At 41.4% G+C, this 21,371-nt stretch overlaps 1 protein-coding gene across 1 annotated transcript in view; it reads left to right on the plus strand.

Annotated features, from left to right (window-relative positions):
• The first annotated feature begins 19,360 nt into the window (after positions 1-19,360).
• The window catches only part of PRKAG2 (protein kinase AMP-activated non-catalytic subunit gamma 2), a 187,225-nt gene continuing 185,214 nt past the window's right edge, over positions 19,361-21,371 (plus strand). Inside the window, exons 1-2 of the mRNA XM_042888104.1 lie at positions 19,361-19,415; positions 19,521-19,890. Coding sequence (XP_042744038.1) covers positions 19,792-19,890 — 99 coding nt within the window. The 5' untranslated portion in view covers positions 19,361-19,415; positions 19,521-19,791. The remainder of the gene's footprint in view (positions 19,416-19,520; positions 19,891-21,371) is intronic.

Below are 21,371 nucleotides of genomic sequence, written 5' to 3' on the forward strand. Positions count from 1 at the left end.
ATTGCTCAACTGTGCTCACATCCCTTCCCAGGCTCGGTATCTGAGCCAGCCTGGCTGATTTCTGTTCCACTTTTGACTGTTTTGCAAAGTTGTAAGAATGAAAGCAATCACACATAACCCTGAAATCTCATAACTGAACTGGAATCTTTCCAATGAAGTATTTTAGAATCATCCCTCTCCACCTGTGTTTTTTTTTACCCTGATTAGAAAAGAACAAGACCTTATTTGCAGAGGAGATAGATCTTATCTTCTTTTTATAGATGTGGAAGTTAAAGCACAGAAATATGAAACTATTTGTTCCAAGTTGTCCAAAAGAGCAGCAACCAGGAGGAAAATGGAATGGAGTCCTTCAGTTCTCACTCTGTTCCATCACACTGCCTTCCTATCTTGATGAAATGTCTGAAATTTAGTTTTCATAGGTAAGTGTGAGAGAAACATTCAGTCTTCCTGAAGCCTAGAACCAAAGCCTTTACCTTTATCACAGTACTGGGGCTGGATAGAGTTTAGACAATGGTGTTAAAGCCTGGTCTGTGCTGCTGTCTTTTAGGTGACAGCCTCATAGCTGGTGTAATCTTCCAGTATCCAGGGACACTTTAGCCTTGGTCTCCATACCTATTGTACAACAGGATGCTGAGTCTTTTCTTTTTTAGTGCTGAAGTTTAGTTTTCTATGTTTTCAAGGTGGGGGCTTTTACTTTCCTTACATTGAGAAAAGCATAAAAAAGAAGGACATGTAAAAGGAAGGGGTTGTTATTGGGTAAGATTCATGATTTTATTGTAGCTCTATTTTTCACTTCAGTCTTACAGATTTATTCTGATTCCTAACCTACTAGAGGCAGTTCTGGCTTGTGGTTTTCCAGAGACATGTGCTACGGAAGGCTATCAAAAGCAGTGCTTCTCAAGTGTAAGTTTTGTAAATGGCTTGAGCCTGAAAACAAATTAGAAAACAAATATCTTAATTGGTCTATACAGAAACGAAGTTCCATGCAGTTACTTTTAGATTTACTCATTTTATCAGAGAAAAAAATTCTACTTGATTAAAAATCTCAAAATAACTTTGGAGATTATTAAAAAAGCTGATGCAAATAACATGACCATTGTGTTAATGATTTTAGGAGGGGTTATTAGCAGGCAATTATACAAGGGTCTGGAGGAAGCCGTTATTGCGTTGTCTGAAAATATCAAACTCTGAAAGAGGTGTGCAGTCTAAGGAAAATGAAAGAAGTGAAAGATAAATACTGCTAAAATCTGTCCAGAACAGACCTGGGACTGCATGAGGGAATATTGTAACATCCTGTGCAGGTTGTGAGATGCCCCCTGGCGTTACAAAGCTCTGCTGTTTCTGTTGGGACCCACAGTCACAGGGTAATAAAACACCTGACAGAGGGTAAGAAAGTGAGAACAATAAATGGAAGCTACAGAAAGCTGCAAAGGTGAAAAAGGGGATTGGTCACAGTGCCATTTAGGATCTAACTGCTATATACACTAAGCAAAATCGTCTCTGGGAATCTCAGTTTTGAGTAGTATTTTGAGTAGCAGGAATGAGGAGATGCTGGATGGAGTGCAAAGAGGAGTGACAAATGGGGTGGTGATAGGGATCCATCATGGGGATCCTGGTTTGGAAGGGATCAGCAGTGTTTTGTGGAGGCTACAGACAGAAGAGAGGCTTTGGAGAGCCCCTGGGAGAGGTGACTCCCTCTTCACCTGGATGTCTCTGCTGAACCACTGTGAGGGTAACAGGACCCTCAGACCTACTCTTCCAATCGTGTGTCTCAACTCCAGTTGCCACAAGCAACAATGCATCCTCTCTTCTTCCTACAACAATTTCTACTTAATTGGGGCTGCTGAGGAGAAGGAGGAGATGCAGAGAGGGGGCAAGAGAGGCTGTGGATGCCCCATTCCTGGAGGCATTCAAGGCTAGGTTGGATGTGGCTCTGGGCAGCCTGGTCTAGTGGTTGGCGACCTTGCTCATCACAAGGGCTTGAAACTGGATGATCTTTGAGGTCTTTTTCAACCCAGGCCATTCTATGATTCTAAGAGAAAGGGAATATTTCAGCAAAGGGAAAGGGAGAAATAGAAGGTGCCAACCTGAAGAGGAAGGCCTTAGGGAGTGAGGCTTTCTGTTCCAGTTTCTGGAGTCAAAAATCACTGCTCTTAAGGACCACTGTTGCAATTGTAATGCCTGCTTCTCTTTCTTTCGGAGGCACTCGTGGCTGTGCATGCACAACCTGTGTGACTTCATGTTTCTATGTAGTCCAGAACATGAATAGAGCCCCCGTTTGCCAAATAGTGGTGCTCTGAACACCAGAACACTCTCATATGAAAGCCCTGCTTTTCAGGCAGAACTTTTCTTTAATGCAAATAAATTTGCAGACATTTAAACAGAGTGCAAAAGTATTCCTTGTTAGGGAAATACAATTAATTACCCAGTAGTATCCTGGTAAGTGAGACAAGGAAAAAGTAGAAAGAAAATAATGTCAGGCTCTGGGGTTATGCATGAGGAGGATTTAAAGAGTAAGGATTTTCTTGCTGTAATGTTGTCAAGGAAGAGAGAATGATAATGAGATAAACTAGAATCCCATTCTTGCCTCTAAACTGGCACGGCTCTTCACCAACCTTAAATGACCATTCTAGATGTTAACAAGGGGTTCTCTGGGGTTGGGTTTCAAGTATTTTTCTGAAAATTCACATAAACTGTGGAACTTTAAGTATGTACACAAGAAAGGAATCAAAGCAAGTGACTGTAAGATTTGGGGAGGATTCCTACAATATATCATAGTTACTTGTAACTAGATATTCAGTATTTGCAGCTTTCTTTTGGAGAATCTTCAGATGCCAAAAAATGAAGGTGGGTATTTTCATTCACAAGCTATTTTCAGTATTTTCTGAATATGAAAACCTTTTCCCTTTTTGTATGTCCTTATGGTGGAAAAAAGAGCATATTGTCTGATACAATTAAAAGAAAATAGCAGTGGTTTAGCCAGGTGGCTGGTTTTAATGTTGACATCTTTTGGAAATTGAATACTTAAGAAAGTTATGTTTCTCTTGTGAATTAGATAGCTGAGGACATAGTGCTTAGCAAATGAGGACGAAATCCCTTTGAACTGCTCAGTATTGGTAGTAACAAAACTTACAATGTTGTTGTAAACCAAGGAATACTAGCATTCTTAAAGTCCTTGTTGGCAAAGCAAATAAGGCAAGAAATTCAGCTTCCATTGGACAGAATGCCTTCAGCCCTTGTGGACAGAGGAATAAGGCCTTGAACACTGACACATACATGAAGTGATGGCTCATACTACGAGAGTCAAGGAGAAAATGAAATATCTTCTAGTGTTTTTTAATAAAGCCTTTCTGGTTTTATAAAGACCAAATCCTGCTTTTTTCAACAGTCAGGCTAGTAATACTGAACATACATCCCAAATATGTCTTATGGCACTGTACCAGCTTGAGTTAAAACAAAATACATTATCCCTTCTCTTAAATGTAACCTTCTGCTCTACCACATTATGGAACCAAGTTATTTGACAGTTGCAAAGCAATGCCAGATTGTGATTGTAGGTTGGCTGGAACTGGTGGCCTCTCTCATCTAGCCACGTTTCATCACTTAAATTATATTGTTCAATTATTTGCTTCCTTGGCTCCAAATTCCCTTTCTTTCCTTTTATGATCTGGTGTAATTCCTCATGCTTTCACTAGGTGGGTCCCCACAACAGTACACTGGGTTGGCCATGTGTTGAATAGCCTGAACACGTCTGGGAAAATGCATCTCCCAGGGAGTTTTACTGCCCTCCTCCCCTCCTTTTTGTTGTTTGGCAGAAGTTCACTGCACCACATGTTTGGATGTACAATTGAGTGATTTCAAAACCTGAGTGAATGCTGGGTGGTTGTCATAAAGGGAGTGGATCTGGGGATCTTCCTAGGAATATTCTGTTCTAACTTAACCTGTTTCAACTGAGGTTTAAAACAAATTTGATTTTGCCTTGTAGCAGTTTATGTATTGTCACATCAAGCTTTGAAATCACTTTAGCTTTCAAAGGGTGATGCACAGCTGGTTGGTTAGCGATATCATATATATTTCTCCTTTCCAAGATCAGGAGTTAGCCTGTGTATCTTCAATGCTTTCTGATCAACAAAAAACAAAAGTCAGTATCCTTTCATGTGTTTATTGGATGTCTATAAAAGAAAACGTATTTTTTAGCTAAAATCTTTGGGAATTTTATTTCCAAGGACCTTCGATTTGTAAGTGTGTATGTATAAAAAAATATTTACTCCCTAAACCTGACCAAAACAAATTCCAAACACGAAGCTTTATCCTTTTCTATTCCATAGTGCCCCATGATGAAAACTAAGGGGAAAAAAAGTGAGATACTAGCAATATTTCATAGCATACAATTAGAAAGCTAGTGTGACCCAGTGGTGGGTAGCATATAAGGTATCCTTTGGAGCCCTTTGTGATACTCCCCCAGCCGGGATCTGAGTCTGATTCCTGCCTGGTGCAGCACCCATCTGTCACATCATCCTACGGGAGACCTGCAAGTCAGGAACAGGGCATCTATTCAGCATGCTAGTTTTTTATGGTTAGAGCTTTATGGTCTTTAAATTCATGGTGCTCTGAATGATGAGGTGTTTAGTTTCTTTACCATCTCAGGCTTTGTTTTCACACTGTCATGAAAGAAGTTCAATTAACCTGTCAAGAGCTCTATACTGTCAGGTTCAGGCTGTTTAATGCATTCAGGCTTGTACACATAGAGCTAGTTTTCTCTGTATAGTATAATCTATATTGCTAATTTAACTTTAGACTGGATAACTGTTATCTGCAGGTGGCTTATCAGCTGCCTTTTCAATGTCCACTTCTCGTATCTTGGATCCTACAGAAAGATCATAACAGCCTAGCTGATATATTTCAATTACTGGGAGGTTTGGGTTTATTTTTTTCTTCTTCGTTTTTGTTCCCTCTCTTATCCAGGCTCATTAAGTGAATCTATTTCATCTGCTTATGTGACAGGGTAAAATAATTCATCCAGCAAGAAGTGCAAATTTTGATGGAGCTACAGGTTTTGTTTCATGTGATCTGTGCTTAGGGGTTGAAGAAAGGGTTTAGGAAATTCTTGCATCATGTATTACAAAGATAAATGGAGAACTAAAATTGATGGTTTTCTTGCTCAGTAACCAAATTGTATTAAGAAAAGCTGATATTCAGTGTTGTATATATTCAAAGTCAGAAAATCTTGGTCCATCAGATAACAAATACAAGGCAAGACAAAGGCTGTCACAGAACACAGAGGCACAGTAGTACTTAATGTCAGAGATGTGGCTTAAAATGGATCCTCAGCAGTGGCTATAACAACAGATTTCCTGGTTCCTGGCAAGTAGGTGGAATTTTCTGTGTCTTACTCAAGGCAGTTTTAATGATTTCCTTGTATCATTTTGATGGCAAGAATCCCAACTTGCAAAAAAAATAGCTTCTCTATTCTTTCAGTTTATTTATATATCTCCAAGTGATGGCTTTGAGCTCCAGTATTTATCTCTTCATCATCAAGCCACTATCAGTTACAATCTCCATTCTTCAGCTCTGTGCCAAATCTACGTGTACGTTTAGACTGAGTACAATGTTTGAGGAATCCAATGAGGGCAATGAGGAACAGTGAGGCATTCCACTGAAACCTTGGTTGAGATTTAGAAAGTTCTCATGTGTCTGTGCCTGGAGACTGTTTTGGGAAGGGGATCTCCCACTCTGCTGCATTAGAGTCACTGTTCTGCATCTCTGGGAAATAACACAAAGTGAAGCAGGAGCACTTGTCATTTCTACTTCCAGAACTTCAAACCACAAAGCCAGACACACTATATGAGGTTGGTCTGCTCACACTTGTCTGGCACCATCATTTCCTCTGGGAAAATGGCAGGAGCAAATAGCAACTTGCCTGTTTGCATGTAGGCGTGATCCTCCTGAGAACATATAATTTGGCACTGTGTGCTGCTAAGTTCAAACATCCTCAAGCTATGAGTTATTGACAACATTTCTCAGAGTAGACATACAAACTACATAAAGAAGTTTTAGTGATGGCTTATTTCAACATTACCTTCAAAAACTGTAATTGTTCCCAAATCACTAAGTCACCCTGATTAGGAAATATGCTTACAGCAAAGGATGTTGACCCTTAACCTTTACATTCGCCCCACTGTCTGTAGGCAGAGGGTAACAAGACTTAACCAGCCTCACCCTGGGAGATGCAAAGCACATGTGCATTGAAGGATGCTTATGTGTTACTGCCCCACAGTGGCTGTGGTTATGAAGGATACAGTCCTACAATAAAGGCAGTAGTGCAGCATCTGACATGTCAAGTAACAGTGTGTTCTCAGTCAGATGATTAGCTGTGGAAAACGGGCATTGCCCATTTCAGATTCAGATTGTTTCCCTGTTTACTATTCAGGATTTGAATGTGATTGGGATAGCTGGGGGTGGCATATCTGTATTCCTAGTGACAGACCTGTTCCTCCTCTATAGGAGGTTGTATCGAAGTATTTTAGAAGGAGGTCAATAGACCGCATAAATATTCCAAGGCTTCTTGAGAGAGTCAGCAAGCAAACCTTGACTATAGCACAGAAAATTTGAGAGTTGTTAATAAAGAGGATTAAAGTGATAGGCATCCTCTAGGCTATAGCAAGATTTGATAAATGCCTGCGAAAGTGACGTTCAGTAGGACTCCAAGGCAAAGCTCGACTGTAACTTGGAATTTGCACCGAAGGAAAAGAGAAAGCAGTCCAGGCTCGTGTTACTCATCTGATTGCAAAGGGCTCTGTTTTCAGCACTGCCCCCAGGGTTTTACCTGATCTATCCAAATAGGAGATGCCTGCCCTTCCCACCCTGCAATCATGCATACATAAACAACCTCTAAATACTTTTCTGACTGTTTTGCCAGTTTCAGCTTTTCTTGCTTACTCAGTGACTGTGCTCCTGCCAAAACAACAAACTGAGCATGTGTGGGTTGTGGTTGGGAGCAGAGGAAGGCAACAGCGGTCTGCTCATTTCCTTTGTTTTTCACGTTTCTCTTTGGCCTTTCCTTGGGTGAAATCCAAGGGATGGATCATTGCTGGTTCCATCACAGTGAAGAAGAAACAGACATCACTTTTCAAACAATGACAGCTTTATGAAGCTTGGCTGCCTGAGCCAAAGTCTTGATGCTATCATCAGACATGTCTTTCTTCCCAGTCTCTGCAGGTGACTGCAGCTGGCAGCAGATCTTTGACAGCCAGATTCTGTATGTTATCTCTTTTGAACCAAAGCTTTAAATAATTGGATAGGAAGACCTAGGAAACAGATATGGTATTTCAGGGCACAAACAACAGTGTGCTGAGTGCTTTTGGGTGAGTGCAGAGGGCCTTTATTTAATTTGGTTCGATTTGATTCTAACATGGTCATTTGGTTTGGCTTCCAACCACAATCTTTATCAGTGTATGCTCAGTCTCTTCCTAGACCACAACCATCACGTACTGATCACTGTGCACCCTGTCTCCCTTATTCAGCTCCTCAATGGCAATACTAAGTTTTCCTTGACTGAGAGGGAAGGGAGATACAGAGAGATGGGAAGTAACAATGTATAGGTTGTGAGATTTTCTCATTTTCTATTGAGAAGAATAGTTGCTGCTAACAGCAAAGGAATGTGGAAAATTGTCATCATATCGTGTCATATAAGAGTGAAATCCATCCCTGTGAAGAAAGCCAGTGTAAGCCATGCACAGTAAAATCTATTTAATGTGTTGGAGCTGAACAGGAATGCAAGCTTGGGGTACTACATCTGACAGTCACCATGATGGACTGAGGACTGGCTATTCCCTAACAGCTATAGATTGGAGAGAGCAAAGAAGCATCAGATGATCTGACCTACAGCATTTTAGGACATCTGCTCACTTCCCAGAACTCTGGGAGGCTCTGGATTCCTTGGCATCTGGTTGAGCCAGGGAGATAGATTAACTGAAGGACTGTTACTGTTTTGTCTTGGGTGAGGCCTTCTGGGCAGCCAGCTGTTTTATTTTGTATGTTGCACAAATGGTTGCTTTAAAACTGTATGTTCTGGGATGAGGGATTGGAAGCAAGAGGAGAAGCTGGGGAATATTTTTGGTCTTTACACAGCAGTCTTTGCAAGCCAAAATTGTTGGCAAAAGCAGAAGGAAGAAAGAAATTCTCCTTAGCGTAACAGCAATGCACATTGCCCTGTCATGCAAAGTTTAAGTCAGAGAGGTCCAGTTCAGTGTGGTGCTAAAGGCCTGATTTTGAAACGATTTAGCTGTTGGACTCTAGCTGCTACAGGTTACTCCTGAAGTACTTTAATAGCTTCTGAAAGTTAGGATCCAAAAGTGTAATGCTCTAGCTAGACTGCAATTACCACGCTTCTGTGTACACAGTGAGTTCTACTGACATCAATGGGTTTTCCATAGGCAAAAATGTTCACCTGGAAATAAATGTCTGTCTGTTCCCAGATATTAGATCATCAGTATCTTACACGCTATCCTGAAAGAGCCTGAGCAAAACCAGGAGAAACTGTAAGGTCAGCGACATTTGTGTAAACCACATGACAGATACTTTCTCAGATCATCCTTTTTTAATGCAGCGTGCAGCTCACTTCTTAGTCTTTCCCACATTTGAAAGCAGAAAAATTATTGTGTACTTCTGGCAGTATATCCCTATCTGCTGAAGCTGACTCAGAACAGAAGAAAAGACAGCTTTATTTTTCCAGCTATAGCTTTTAAAAACATTTTTGTCTGATTCTGTTTAGTTTTCAGAGAATGTCTCATGGGTATGTAGCACGTTATGTTACTACTTCAGTACATCTGTATTAAACCTTTTATCATTCCACAGCCCTATGAAATGGCTTACAAATGAGAAAACAGTAGCACTGACCTTAACCCCTATAAGATATCTCTTAAGCCAAATTTCCACATTGGAGGAGACTGATGTTTTCTTTGTTCTTTCCTCAGACCGCTAATGTCAGTGATGATGAATGAACTTTGTGGGATCGGGTCCATCCTGAGGTCGGGGGGGAAGGCTGTAACTCCCACTTCAACCCGAGCCACGAGCACACAGTGCTCTTGAAAGGCAAATCTGAAGTGATTGGCAGTAGACATCCTTAACAGCTTGGAAGAAAACTGCCAGCAGACATCTCAGTTGAGTTTCTTCCTGACTGGAAGATAGGGATTGTAGTACAATTACAGATACATCATCCAATTTGTGGAACCAGGGAAGGCATTTGTAAGTTATGACCTGCCTTTGTTATCTTATGGAAACAGTAATGAACAAAAATATATTTGATAAACTTATTTAGAAATTAATGATTAGCTTCCTTAACAACGTTGGCCTTCAAATTACTGTTAGGAGGCATTTGAGCTGATGTATGTCTCAGAATTCATATTCCATGTTCCTTGCAAACCTTCCTTTCTGCACTGATGCAGTTCATGAGGTTTTCCTCACAGCTGTTAAAAGCTGGAAACCTTATTTAGTAACATGTATGCATGTGTTGTGTGACCAGGTTAAAGTCCCTACTGCTAAAAGAAACATAGGTATCTCAGATTTCCAGGTTTCTGTATAGATTTTTCTGATGCAATAAAATGAAAAACACTCATAAAGCATTTGGACACAGTCCCAAATTGGAGATGAAAACACTTTAAACCCCAAGATCGTATAAACAGAAAAATGTTTGCTGTCCTAGATTTACCCAGACAGTTCCAAACTCGTTTTGTTTTTCCTGTTAAGTTGAAGGATTTAATTAAATTCACCTGCATCTCCTTTATCTGTAACATGAGATGCGTAATGTGAGAGAATCTCATCAATATAACTTCAGATGTGATGTCAGCTTAAGAAATAGCATTGTAATGATGACCATAAATCTGCAGCTCCTCCATTGCTTCACTCTGCTGAGGAGGCTCAATCTAAAACTTGGTAAGCAGGTGTCTCTTTGCACCCAGGGAGCTGATGTTGCCTGCCTGTGGCTCAGACCTTGCAGCTCAGTGGTAAATCGTGACTCATGGGAGTCCCACAGGTTGTCTGCAGAAAGAATGCCAGAATTTTGCCATTTACCCACCAGTGATAGATTCATGAGACTGAAAGGACTGCTGTGTTTCACATCTGTCAGATGTGTAGAATCTGCTTTGTCATGGGAGAAGTTTAAAGGGAAAACAATACTTAAGAATGAAAGATTTTCAGTAATGGAGAAAAGGTACAAGATGTGTCACTAAGACACATTCATAGCTTCTCCAGTGTCTCATGCAGTATGAGGATGAGTGACTGATCAGTGTGTGCCATTTATGTCAGATTTGATGCACCCAGAAAACATCAGAGCTGTATTTTTCATGTCCCTATTGATAAAGAGGGTTCCTAAAATCTTATGTAACAGCCAGTTAGGCCTAAAGCAGGCTGTTGTCACTTACCCCTGGTAACACTTTCATTTCTTTTCTCTTGTGGTTGGACACTCAGACTCACGCTAATGAAGGAAACGAGGTCACTTTTGTGCACTACTCTCCTTAAAGTGCTTAAACTGAGTTCTTTATTGTACACTTTGATTAGAACATTTGTGGATTCAGCTGTGAATTGTTTGGGTTTTTTTTTTATGAGCCCCTTCAGACAGTTAGCTAAATTTTTCAAATCACACCCTATACGTATGTAATATGCAATTCATAAATGATGTATTATTATAATCCCATTTCAAATTAGCTCAAATTAGCTCATGTTTAGCAATTTAGATTCAATTCTTAAGTTAAATGTATATTGGAATTGGGTGGTGCAGCGCTCCTGTAAGTTATAGAAGTTTTTATCCTCATACACTCCTCACACCGCCGTCTGGCAAAGAGGTGAGTGAGCTTAGCCACTAGATCCATCGAATGCTCCAGAAAGCTCTTAACGTATGCAGGAGTGTACAGTTCTCATACTTTTACAGCTCTGATTTAAGCTCACTTAGGTGCTTTTTTACCTCTGTAAGATTTTGAACTTGGGACAGAAGGAACATGGTCTCAGCACAGTATGATCACGTAGAATACAGTCCTTCTTGCATTAAAACTACCTCATATCTGACACAACAGTACAAAGTTCAGGCAGTTGTTGAAGGCTGAACTGGACTGTTGTGATTTGATTTTCCTTTATCTTATCAAAAGTCTCCCCAGAAGGCCAGGCATGTCCACACTGCTTGGGTTTTGATTCTTTGCCTCGGTGTCTGCCTGTTTTTGGTTGCTATTCTCTGGCTACCATTCTCTAATCTTCTATCCTGTTTTTCTCTGGCCATTTTCATCTTGAGCATGTGTTAGGAATGTTTTGGTTCAGGAATCTCTGATTTAGTCTAATCTATCTTGAAATAAAACATTTCTCTCTCACATTTCCTAGCTCTGCCCCTGAATGTAGCTACACAAATTTTGATTGCTGTGTTTACTTTGCCTGGCCGTTTTGGATTCCCTGCCATCTCATTTGTGATGTACAAAATGAGATTAAACTTGCTTGCAGTTTCCCTCCCTGTTATCATTTCTAAATCCAGAAAATGAGGATTGTATACTAAATAGCAACTGCATCTCCACAGGGATAGTCACAGCTGCAGTAGGCATCATAGCTGAAGAAATGGCCCGCTGCATTTATGGCATCACTGATCTGCACAGTTCACCCAGTTTTAAGTGAGGCTGATGAGGCGTAGGTCAAATGCCTGTCTTGAACTGGTACAAAGTAAAATCATGTTTCTCTCCTGTTCTGTTTTCCATTATGTCTGTCTAGTGGCTTCTTTTCCTCAAAGGCCTCTCTTTGGTCAACTTATTTTCCAGCTGACCTTATAAGACTGCAATATACATCTGAAAAAATCAATTACAAAAGAACTGAAATACACTCCTATTATATATTAACATGTGTCCTTGTAAAGAAAGACTGTGATCTGGGTATGCAAAAGCTAATAATTGACCAACTTGTGCTGCCATAATATTTGATTTATTTATTTTCTTTGCAGAAAGCATGCAAAATGCTTTGAAGGAACACTAAAAACAAAAATAACCTGCAAAATACTCCTACCAGGTTTGAATAGGCACATTTAAAAACGTTGAATAATTATCATCAGTAGTTATCTCCAAGGGCTCCAAAACTCTTCTAACAAAAGAGCAAATGTAGATTTTATAGGTTAATGGTAATCCATGAGAAGTAGGTTTACTTTGGCTGTTTGTAACAATATAGAAAGAGCTGAAGATCTAACGTGATAAGGGAACACGAAAAGACTGCCTTGTGGTTTTCTGTTACTCACAAGAGACAAGTTCAGCATTTGATTTCAGGAAGTTTCTAAGGGCTTTGCAAGGTGCTCACCATTTGCACAAGTGTGTCAGCAAACCGCTGTAAAACTATAACTTAACCATGACGTTTTACTTGGAGGTGAGACTCTTGGTGACTGGCGGTGTTTGAGGGTCAAAAGGGACAAAGAAGACAATGCATTCCTGTGTCAGTAGTGATGGCAGAGGGCATGTAGCCTGTAACTCCCTGTCCAGGATCCCCTGAGAACTGCTATGGCCTCCACTCTTGTTTGTCTTCCTTAATTTGTATGTTAATGTTTTTTCGTTATTCACTGATTATGCTCCTTTTTTTCTCCAGTCTGAACTTCCTTGTGCCATGCAAGTATTCCACTTCCACAGATTTCTTGCCACAGGACTGTTTATTTTCTACAATGTTCTGAGCTATTGCAAAAAAAGTTTACTTTCATTACAGTAGTCTCTACTAAGGGTAAGTGATATTTGCTGTGCAATTACTGTATAAAGCCAGGTGGTGAAGTCATTTGTGAGTTGCTGCACTAATGGCAGTGCCATACCATCTTTGGCTTTGTCTTCTGGTGTGCATCTCATAATGTTCAGAATTATCTCACAGTATGCAGGACTATCATAAAATGAGTCACTGCTATCCTTACCCTGTGAATTTTGGAACAATTCAACTTTTCTTCTGAGCAGGCACATATATTCAGAGGACTGAAAAATAGCTTTTCTTCTACTTAAGGAAGTTATCTTTCACTCAAATGAGTCATCTCTTTTACATGTAGTTTATTGCCCAAGGTAAATTTGATAGATGTGATACTTTCAATATAAGCTTTCCAACTGAGGAGCACCAAGGTTTTAAAGTCACATTTCCTTCTCTGAGTAAAAGGTAAGCTAGGTGCAATATCTGAACAATATATTGACAGGGAAGTCTCATTTGTGGCATCCAGTTGTGAACACAACACGCGTAACCATAATCAAACCTTGTTGGTCCCTGTTCTGAAATTAATGTTTATATCCTTTGTGGGAACATATTCCAATCACCTTTTATTACTCTATGATTCTATGATTGTTCACATTGGATTGTACAATCCTTTTAATGAATATATTGCACAGTTGGGGCTTTTTGGTCCCAGTTTCTCATTGAAAATCTCTTGTTGGTCTTCCTTGCTCTTATAGCTAAGAAAGCACTTCTAATTCCTCTGGTAAACATGTATAAATCAATTTACTTATATTTCTTCTTTCATCAGCTTTAGACTTCAGATTAATGAGTGGGAGCTGAGAACACTTTCAGAAGCTGATACTTTTTGAAAGCCCTTATAAATATATAATTCCAAAGCTCTTCAGTTTTCTTTATAGAGAACTTGTGTTTCCTGCTGCCCAGCAACAGAAATGCTTTGACACCCACAAATTGTTTGAGGCGCTTCTTCAGTTTTAGCAGATTGTTGCAATTCATCTTTTGTGACTTGAAATACCTAGTTAGTATCTTGCAGAAGATATTAAAGAGGAAAATAATGGGGCAATAAATAATTAGATGGTTTACTGTGATTAGAATTACCGAGGCTTAGGTTTTTTATAGATAAGAAAACGGTATCCTTCGTTCCACATAACCCATGAAACAATAACTTTTTGTATGATTTTGTGCTAATTATTTCTTTGACCTTTGACATGTGTTTGCTTGGCTATTGGGGTTTCTTCATTTTTTCTTTTACTGCTAACAGAAGGATATACTAAAATGTCTTTCCTAAAGTTGTCCTAATTATTGGCACATCTTAGTTCTGGTAGCACCAAGCCTTTTGCTAAGGGATTCCTGACAGAGTCTGAAGAGATGAATAAGAAAAGTTGTCCTTTCATCTTTGAACAGTTTTAAATGAAATGTCCAAGTTTCCACTCTCAGGAGTCAAGTCCTGAGGCTGAGTTGAATGGTAACAAACCTTAACAGTTTGAAGAACAGCATAATTGTTAGGCCACATACCAAGGAACTGAGTGCTAGGTAGCAATTGCCTGAGTGGCTCTGAATAGCAAATATGAATATTCCAGAAAATAAACGTAAATGTAAAGTACTTCACATTTTGTGCTGGCTGTGAGATAATAGTTGTTTAATATGAATTCTGAAGACTGGTTAAAAACAAAACTTCTGTAATGATAGGATTGCAGGGTTAGTCCCAGCTTTAGTAATCGTGGCCTGCCTCCAGCATGAAACTATCTACAGTTTCTCCCTTAGAAAGCATAGTTACCTTGGGGCCAATTTTGTATGGAATGCTTGAGATCAGTTTGAGGTACATTGGCTACATATGCACCTATGTTTATATCTGCATATTACAATTCTGTGTTATTACTTTGGCATTGCTTTTAGTACAAACTTACATTTATTTCTGGAGATTTTACTATTTTATTATTATTTAATTACTCTTGTAGTGAATGCTCCTCAAAATTCTGCTGTGATAGGGATGTGATGGCAGTTTCCAGGCACAAAACACTTGCCAGTATAATCTTCAAGATATTGATTATCAATTCAGGTAACAGAATAATGCTCAGCACAGACAACTACTGTGTAACAACAACAAAAAACCCTTATGTATAACATGTTTGCATCTCAACTGATATGGACTTTTAGTCTTATATAAATTTTCCTCTTTCTGTCTTATTCTGATATTTATTCTCTTCCCATATACAGGTTCTTTTCCTCTCATACTGTTTCCTGATTTTAGTATTCTGTTATGTAGCAGGGCTTTTTCACATCTGTGCTCTGTCACAGGATTTTAGCAGTTTGCGGTATTAAGCATCACTAGATCTAGCTGCTTTGTGACTGGAGAAGGGGACAGGAAGAGGAGAAAGCATGAGCCAGTGTCCATTCAACCGCTGCACTTTCAGGTTATCAATCAGTTATCCTGCTAATTACACACCTGATGATCTTTGTCTCCAAATTCAGCTTGAACGCATCTCTCCCCTCAGGTTTGCTGTTAGACTGCCAGTGGGTACTTCAGCAGCACTTTTTAGGACATCCATAGTTGCTCTTTCCACGCTATTTGGCAAGACTTTGACCAAGAGCTGCCTTTCTTTGAGTCCTGGTTGGCAGCTGTCTGTCATGTATTTCAGGTGAGAGATCTTTATTGCTTATTGGCCAGCATTCTCCCTGTCTGAGTCTCTCACCTTGACATCTGTTCACTCTAAGCAAATCATTCATATCCCCTCGCTCCATGGTTCCTGCAGGCAATTGCACTTTATTGATCACACACTTCCTATTGTTTTCCAGCCTTCTGCAGCACTTTGTGTGAGTTTCTGACCATGTGCTCATTCACTAAAAGAAGAGGTGCTCCTGCTGCTCATGCTTCTATTTGTTTGATTCTGTAAGATGATTGCTGAATAGGAAGTAAACTAACTGCAAAAATGGGGAAGTCAATACGACTTAAAATACCGTAACAACGAGACTTTGCTGTGCTCTCCCTTCAGTGCTGAGGACCCAGAGGAAGACTGTTTTCTGCTGAAAGCACTCAGACTGGCCCAAAATAGGGGCCGAAGTGGTTACCAGTTACAAAGGTAAGAAATGATTTTTTCTTGCTAGTCTTCATTTTGTGGGAGGGCATTCACTAGAAAATACTCTGAGATCTGTGCCAGTGAGCCTCTGAAGATTGGTATTTGCTGTGCTTTGTGCCTTCTATGTGATATTTTGTACCCTTCCTAGCGACATCACAACTATAGACTATTCATCATTGATAGGACATAATCAATTACTGATTCTTTTTGGTTTCATTTTTATCTTCAAGGGCTAGGCTTTCTCCTTCAGCCATTTACTTAACTCCCTTTTCATACTACGTTATCCACTGACTTATGCACACCTCTACAGTGTTATCTCTTCAATTTCAATTTTAGATTCTGAAGTCCAGGTCATTTGCACAATTAGACATAATCTAAAGTTCTACAGAGAAAAAGTTAATAATCTCAATGAAGCTACACTGAGTCAGAATAACTAAATTATCTGTTTGGAGTTGGTTGGAGCCAGTGTAGGGAGCACCTTTGTTGTCTAGGGCCATCTTTAGACATTTGTTACTTCTAAAAGTCTTCTGATAAGGTTTTAGACCATCAACTTAAGAACCCGATACAGTTATTTGTAGCTAGTTCTAAACAAAAGCTCTTTCCGGCATGAAATTATGTAACTATACATCTTCCCTTGCTGTCATTTTTTGCCATTTTCTAACACTGAGAGACCTAAAGCAATTCTCCCTGCTTTAGAATCTCTGAAGTGAAAAATGAAATGCGTTGAATCTACATTATAAGTATATACTTTTGGAATTACATCGTTGCTATGGCAATGCACAATCTTCAGTCTTTAACTGGATGTATCCAAGGCCATTCACATGACAGAATGATTGGCTTCTAATTATGACTCTTGGTACCTCCAGCATTACACACCTCAGTGCGATGTGAGGAACATAGTAGGACATCATGTTTGTCTCTTCTGTGGACGTGGTCTACTAACAGACCTGAAAAAGGCTGAGAGCAACTTGATTGCATGGAATCTACACGTGCAGGAGAGCAGGTGTGTAACACTGCCAGCCTTCAGTGCTGGTCCAAGGTGCAGATCTCAGATGTGATTTTCACATCCCAAGGCCTCCTGGTGCAGCAAGGCTTGGAGAGAACTTCTCTATCTGAAAAAGAGCAGCTCTGTCCAAACATCCTAGTAGGAATGATCCCAGACCAGTGTTAATTCCTGTGACTTGACGGCATCTTGGAGAGTTGTAGTTGGCCTGCTCCAAAAGTGTGTGGAGACGGCATAAATAATTAGACAATATGGGCAGTCACAGGGCCACTTTGGTTGTTTGCTAGTGCAGATGGAAGAACTGCATCTGAGCAACTTTCCCAACATGTCACCTTTTGTTTTGATCAGGTGGGATCTTGGATGTGCATCAATGCACACTTTGCCCCTCCTCTGCTTGCCTGTGCTCATCATGCATGGAGAAGCATGAAAATCATTTCTGCAGCGCCTTAGGTTTAAATGGAATAGGTTTAAATGCCAGTCCAGAGAGAAGCACAAACACCTGACCACACAACCTTTCCTTCAGCTGACAAGATTTGTCAGTCTTTGTTGTTATATTGTCCCACCAGGCACAGACATTTCTCTCATTAACCTCATTATCTCACTTTTGTCCAACCTGCTCTCCTGGAGAATTTGTAGTTTTCCCTTCAGATTTCCCTACCGAAGGCCATTCTAATTGCAGTTTTGCTGCAAACAGTGCAATTTATGTGTCTGCAGATATTTCCTCATGTTGACTGTATGTTAGAAAACCCTTCCCTGCAATGTGATGAGGTTCTGCATGTAGAAGGTAAGAGTGAGTACAGGGGGACAGGTGTAGATGTGTAATAGCATTTTAATTATGGCAGCTACAGTTGATACAAGCAAGGTTTAAAAAAAAAAAACAAACTTTGATAGTTATTTCATAAACTTAGGAATGTACTGTGATGATTTATAATGGAAAAAGGGATTCAACCAGTATTTAAGGAATATCTAGGGCAAGTGCTGTGATGGGGTGTAGTCCAAAGTATGTGCTGTTTGTGCTGGGCTGTAGGTAGGGCTTGTTAATGAGGAGCACTTGCATTGTGCTACGGAAAGACGTGGCTGATGTGTTTGTGATCCTCTTCTGCTGTCTGCCTCTGAAGATGCCCAAAACCTTTCAGTATTTAGGGTCATATTTTCAAAGGTATTTAGGTGCCCATTAGTCTGTGAAATCAGTAATTTAAATGCCTGCATCTCTAAAAACGTGGCTGTTGGCAGCTGAACAGACAGGACTGAACATGGGAAAAATAATGTGAACTCTCACGGCAATCACAATATTACTTGTCCATGAGATGTCTGCATTGGCATTGTTTAGAACAACATGAAGAGCAAAACCATGATGCCTTACTGGAGATCTGGTGGCACTGTTACCCAGCAGTTTCATTTCTGGGGTTGCTTCCTTCCATGGCATCCTGAGGGGATGTATGGGACAGTTACATGTCACAGAACCATAGAATGGTTTGGGTTGGAAGGGACCTTATCCACTTATCCACCTTATGACACTTATCCAGTCCCAACCTCCTGCTGTGGGCAGAGCTGCCCCCCACCAGCTCAGGCTGCCCAGGGCCCCATCCAGCCCAGCCTTCAGCCCTCCAGGGATGGGGCACCCACTGTTTCTCCAAGCATTAAAGAAGTATCTTCATATCTTTTTACCTGTGTGATTTTAGAACGATGACTGCAGATCATTCACCTGAATTTGTATCTGCTAATTCCTGAGACTTCCATGAGAAGCAAAATAAATCTGAGCTTTATGTTTCTCCAGGATAGCCATCGCATTTCAACTTTTCTCAGAGGATAAGGATAATTCTATGGAAAACACTGCTCCCTTATCCCCACTACTTATAAATCATGTTTTTTTAGGGTCTCCTGGGGTTTGTTTGCAGTGATTACAGCATACGCTCTGTGAACACATGGATGCATGGATTTGAACCCAGCAAAAATCTGCATTTAAATGATGCGAGCAAAGAAGTGGAGCAGCTGCGGGACAGGCTGGGTGTGATTGCCAACTACGGACACCTGTATGTGGGAAAGAGGTTGCTAAGGGAAGAAGAGCCACTTCTATACCCAAAACTTGTGTTTTGATCCAGAATGCTCATTTCAGAACAGATGAAAGCCAAGGGCTGTTTTAAGGCAGAGACCTCGGGCTTGGATTTGCTGCCCGGAGTTCAGCCCTCAGCATCTCCACGGCGTAGCGCCTTTGGAACCCCTTTCGTTTCTCGATACTCTGTAACACGAAAATCGTTTGCCTGAAGGGCGCGATCTGCCCCCGTCCCTCGGTTCCTCTCACGTTGGCAGGCTTCTGGGGCGGGCAGGAGTGGAAAAATGCCGTCCGGGAGAGGAGCGGGGCCCTCTTGGCACGGCTTCGCGGGCAGAGCCCCGCTCCTCGCACACGCGGAGGGGCTGCCGGAGGAAAGTTGGGCTCTTCGCTCTGTCTGCACTTCCTGTGGAGCCGCCCGAGGCTTTCGGCAGCGCCCGGGCACCTCCTCCCGCCCCACGGGGCTCCCGCCCGCCTCAGCCCGGCGCGGGGCTCTGCGGAGCTCCGTGTGGAGCGGCCCGGGCCCGGCAGCTCGCCTTACGCACTCCTCCGACCTCGGCCCTTTGGATTTGTATGTAATTATTATTATTAATAATAATTGAGGAGTTAATTTCTTTTAAGGAGAGCGCGAGAGAAGGGGAGGAAACTTTCTTACCTTCCCCCCCCCCCCAACAAGGACACTCCGGATACTTTTGAAAGGGCGGAAGGGTGAGAAGCAAAGCGAGCAGCGCTGCTGAGGACATCTCTCGCTCCGCAGAAGGGACCCCTGACACTTCGCTGCTGGATTAAAGGCTGGAGCTGCAGAAACTCCTCCCCTTCCCCCCGGTTCTTCCCCCCCTTATTTCCTAAGACCATTAAAAAAAAATTAAATAATTAAGGAGCACGGGAGCACGGAGTGACTGCTGCCGATGGGATAAGTGGAAGAGAGCCCACCTCTCCGGGCCGGGATGGGCAGCACTGCCATGGACACCAAGAAGAAGGACTCGTCCGGCAGCGGCAGGAGAGGCTCCAGCCAGAAGAAGCTCGTGCTGCGAGTGCACATCCCCGTAAGTGGTTCTCTACTCTCCCTCCCCTTGGCAGCCAGCGGCGTTGTTTTTCCCTGACACGGGGCTGGAGGCACGGGACGGTGTTTCTGCTGCGGGTACCGCGGTCTGGAGGTGGGGGTGTTGGTCCCAGCATCCTCACTGGTGGATCTGGAAACTGTCCGTGCTTTGGGGTTGACGGAGTGCATTTTATCTGACGGTTTCGTGTCTCGGATCCAATTCACATCTGAATCTCCCCCGGCACGGGGACCCAGAGCTCCCTTTGATTTTGTCCCACAAGTCTGTTCGTTGCTGAAGAGTCAGGAGCAGTTGTATGACCACACTGGAACAGAGAATCGAGCCATGCACTCGTGCCCCAACTCAGTTTTGGGTCATATGTTCACACAGTAAGGAAAAATGCAAGAATCTGTACTATATATGTACCAAATAATCTCAGACCAGAACTTTCTCTCTGTTCCAATGAGTACTCAGAAGCTGCCTCATTATGTGAGCCTGCAGTGTTTACATCCCTTTTGATTATTGCTTTCTTGTTGTTTGCTTGCTTTTGTTATTATTTTGCTATCAGGGCCTTCTTGTTATCTATTTAGTTGTTTTATTCTTAGTACGTGGCTTTGCTTCCAGTGCTTCTTGCAGGAAATGTCTGATATCTTTTTCTGTGCACTCTGTTTCTTTGTTGAATATATTTTTTAATTTAATCTCATCATATAGAAGTGGGAAACAGTCCTGCACATGTGTCTGCCAGGACACTAAGGAGCAAAAACATATTTGTAAGTTTTTCCTTTCTTTTAGAGAGAAATAAGAAGTCAAAAGAAGTGCATTAGGTCTTAAGCATGTGGAATAAGATGGAGGAGCAACTCATGGCTCTTCTGCAGATTTCGTTTTTCTCTGGAGATGACTGCAAACCCAGGAGCCTAAGCCAAATTTCTGCTGTTCTGTGTGAGTGCACTCAGTGCTGGGAGAAATGGGTCTAACGTGGTGCTGCTGTGTGTTTGTGATGGGAGTTTTTGAGCATTAATCTTTATCATGCAGTACTTTGCAGCTGAGGTTCCTTAAGCTTATAGGCATATTTCTTCACAAGCGTTACTTCAGCTCTGTCCTGGATGGAACATCATGAGTCCTGGACCTTAATTTTTCATGTTACTTTATGGTTTCGTTTCTCTGCTCGTCAGTTTCTCCTTTAGCTAGTGGTGGTTACTCAGACACAAGCCTGATGTTGCACCGAAGCCCACATGAGTTTTATTGTTCACCCAGTTGGGAGCAGTTCAAGACTTGGTAACAAGCCTTCCATCCCTCCTTCCTATCCTCCAAATGTGATCCCTCTGTTCCATACTGCATTATTTTATCATTCCCAAAGTGAGCTATTGGGCCCAGATCTTTACAGGTAGTACCCTCCTTTTTGGTGGTTTTCTGTTATCTGGCAGTTTAAGTGCGACTGTGCTGTAAGGAAGAACATTTTTGTCATTCTCCTCATTTGACAGTGGAAT

The sequence above is a fragment of the Lagopus leucura genome, unplaced genomic scaffold (genome assembly GCF_019238085.1).
Source record: "Lagopus leucura isolate 7727_CA_CO unplaced genomic scaffold, USGS_WTPT01 Super-Scaffold_100157, whole genome shotgun sequence".
In the NCBI taxonomy this organism is placed as follows: domain Eukaryota; kingdom Metazoa; phylum Chordata; class Aves; order Galliformes; family Phasianidae; genus Lagopus; species Lagopus leucura.